General features: G+C 49.7%; 1 protein-coding gene across 1 annotated transcript; it reads left to right on the top strand.

The window, feature by feature from the left end:
- The first annotated feature begins 629 nt into the window (after window positions 1-629).
- LOC138247110 (uncharacterized) lies at window positions 630-1,403 on the top strand. The gene has a single exon (XM_069201856.1). It carries the CDS (start codon window positions 630-632, stop codon window positions 1,401-1,403), a length of 774 nt encoding a protein of 257 aa, XP_069057957.1.
- Window positions 1,404-2,527: the final 1,124 nt, after the last annotated feature.

Below are 2,527 nucleotides of genomic sequence, written 5' to 3'. Positions count from 1 at the left end.
CACCGACGCGACCGCAAGGTTACAATTGAAATACTACAAGGCCTAGCATAGCCCTTCTTCTGCCATTATAATCCACATGATCGACTCATCGACAGACTTACTTCCGTCCAATGGATTCTTGTGACTCTGTTGCACCTTATATTCTTTTTTACATACATCCACGTAGCTAAAGCCTTGACAAAGTCTTAAAGACGAAACACGTGTCGGCTCTTTTTTTGCTGTTTGGACTTGTATTTGATTTTGGTCACCTGTAATAAATATAGAGTGTCACCTGCTTGCCGGACTTTGATTGAATTCCTGAAGCACCACTTGGATCTACCATACGAGGTTACATTTTGGGTGTGCCCTGGCCTTTTGTTCTAAACAAGACAGGAGTGCAGGGTACCAACAAACAAGACAGGAGTGTAGGGCAGGGTACCATCAAACAAGGCAGGAGTGTAGGGCAGGGTACCAACAAACAAGGCAGGAGGGCAGGGCAGAGTACCAACAAACAAGAATGGAGTGTAGGGCAGGGTACCAACAAACAAGACAGTAGGGCGGGGCACCAACAAATAAGACAGGAGCACAGGGCATCAACAAACAACACAGGAGCGGAGGACAGACTACCAACAAACAACATAGAGGGCAGGATGGAGTACCAACAAACAACACAGGAGAGCAGGGCAGGGTACCAACAAACACCACAGGAGAGCAGGGCAGAGTACCAAGAAACAACACAGGAGCACAGGACAGAGTACCAACAAACAACACAGGAGCACAGGACAGAGTACCAACAAACAAGACAGGAGCGCAGGACAGAGTACCAAGAAACAACACAGGAGCACAGGACAGAGTACCAACAAACAACACAGGAGCACAGGACAGAGTACCAACAAACAACACAGGAGAGCAGGACAGAGTACCAACAAACAACACAGGAGCGCACGACAGAGTACCAACAAACAACACAGGAGAGCACGGCAGAGTACCAACAAACACCACAGGAGAGCAGGGCAGAGTACCAACAAACAACGCAGGAGAGCAGGGCAGAGTACCAGCAAACAACGCATGAGAACAGGGCAGAGTACCAGCAAACACCGCAGGAGAGCAGGGCAGAGTACCAACAAACAACACAGGAGAGCAGGGCAGAGTACCAACAAACAACACAGGAGAGCAGGGCAGAGTACCAGCAAACAACACAGGAGAGCAGGCCAGGGTACCAACAAACAACACAGGAATGCAGGACAGAGTACCAAGAAACAACACAGGAGCGCAGGACAGAGTACCAAGAAACAACACAGGAGCGGAGGACAGAGTACCAACAAACAACACAGAAGGGCAGGACAGAGTACCAAAAAACAACACAGGAGAGCAGGGCAGATTACCAACAAACAACACAGGAGAGCAGGGCAGAGTACTTGTAGGAAAGTACCATCTTGCCTGGCATGTTACCCCCATTTTTCACTGTATATATGTTGTTTTAGTTGTATGTGTCACTGGGACCCTGCCAGCCAGGTCCCCAGTGCTCATAAGTGTGCCTGAATGTGTTACCTGTGTTATGACTAACCGTCTCACTGAGGCTCTGCTAATCAGAACCTCAGTGGTTATGCTCTCTCATTTCTTTCAAATTGTCACTAACAGGCTAGTGACCAATTTTACCAATTTACATTGGCATACTGGAACACCCTTATAATTCCCTAGTATATGGTACTGAGGTACCCAGGGTATTGGGGTTCCAGGAGATCCCTATGGGCTGCAGCATTTCTTTTGCCACCCATAGGGAGCTCTAACAATTCTTACACAGGCCTGCAACTGCAGCCTGAGTGAAATAACGTCCACGTTATTTCACAGCCATTTTGCACTGCACTTAAGTAACTTATAAGTCACCTATATGTCTAACCTTTACCTCGTAAAGGTTGGGTGCTAAGTTACTTAGTGTGTGGGCACCCTGGCACTAGCCAAGGTGCCCCCACATTGTTCAGGGCCAATTCCCCGGACTTTGTGAGTGCGGGGACACCATTACACGTGTGCACTACATATAGGTCACTACCTATGTGTAGCTTCACAATGGTAACTCCGAATATGGCCATGTAACATGTCAAAGATCATGGAATTGCCCCCTCTATGACATCCTGGCATTGTTGGTACAATCCCATGATCCCACAGGTCTGTAGCACAGACCCGGGTACTGCCAAACTGCCTTTTCAGGGGTTTCACTGCAGCTGCTGCTGCTGCCAACCCCTCAGACAGGTTTCTGCCCTCCTGGGGTCCCGCCAGGCCTGGCCCAGGATGGCAGAACAAAGGACTTCCTCTGAGAGAGGGTGTTACACCCTCTCCCTTTGGAAAATGGTGTTAAGGCAGGGGAGGAGTAGCCTCCCCTAGCCTCTGGAAATGCTTTCATGGGCACACATGGTGCCCATTTCTGCATAAGCCAGTCTACACCGGTTCAGGGACCCCTCAGCCTTGCTCTGGCGCGAAACTGGACAAAGGAAAGGGGAGTGACCACTCCCCTGACCTGCACCTCCCCTGGGAGGTGCCCAGAGCTCCT

This window comes from Pleurodeles waltl, chromosome 7 (assembly GCF_031143425.1).
Source record: "Pleurodeles waltl isolate 20211129_DDA chromosome 7, aPleWal1.hap1.20221129, whole genome shotgun sequence".
NCBI classification, from domain to species: domain Eukaryota; kingdom Metazoa; phylum Chordata; class Amphibia; order Caudata; family Salamandridae; genus Pleurodeles; species Pleurodeles waltl.
This window is presented reverse-complemented; position numbering and strand designations above follow the sequence as displayed.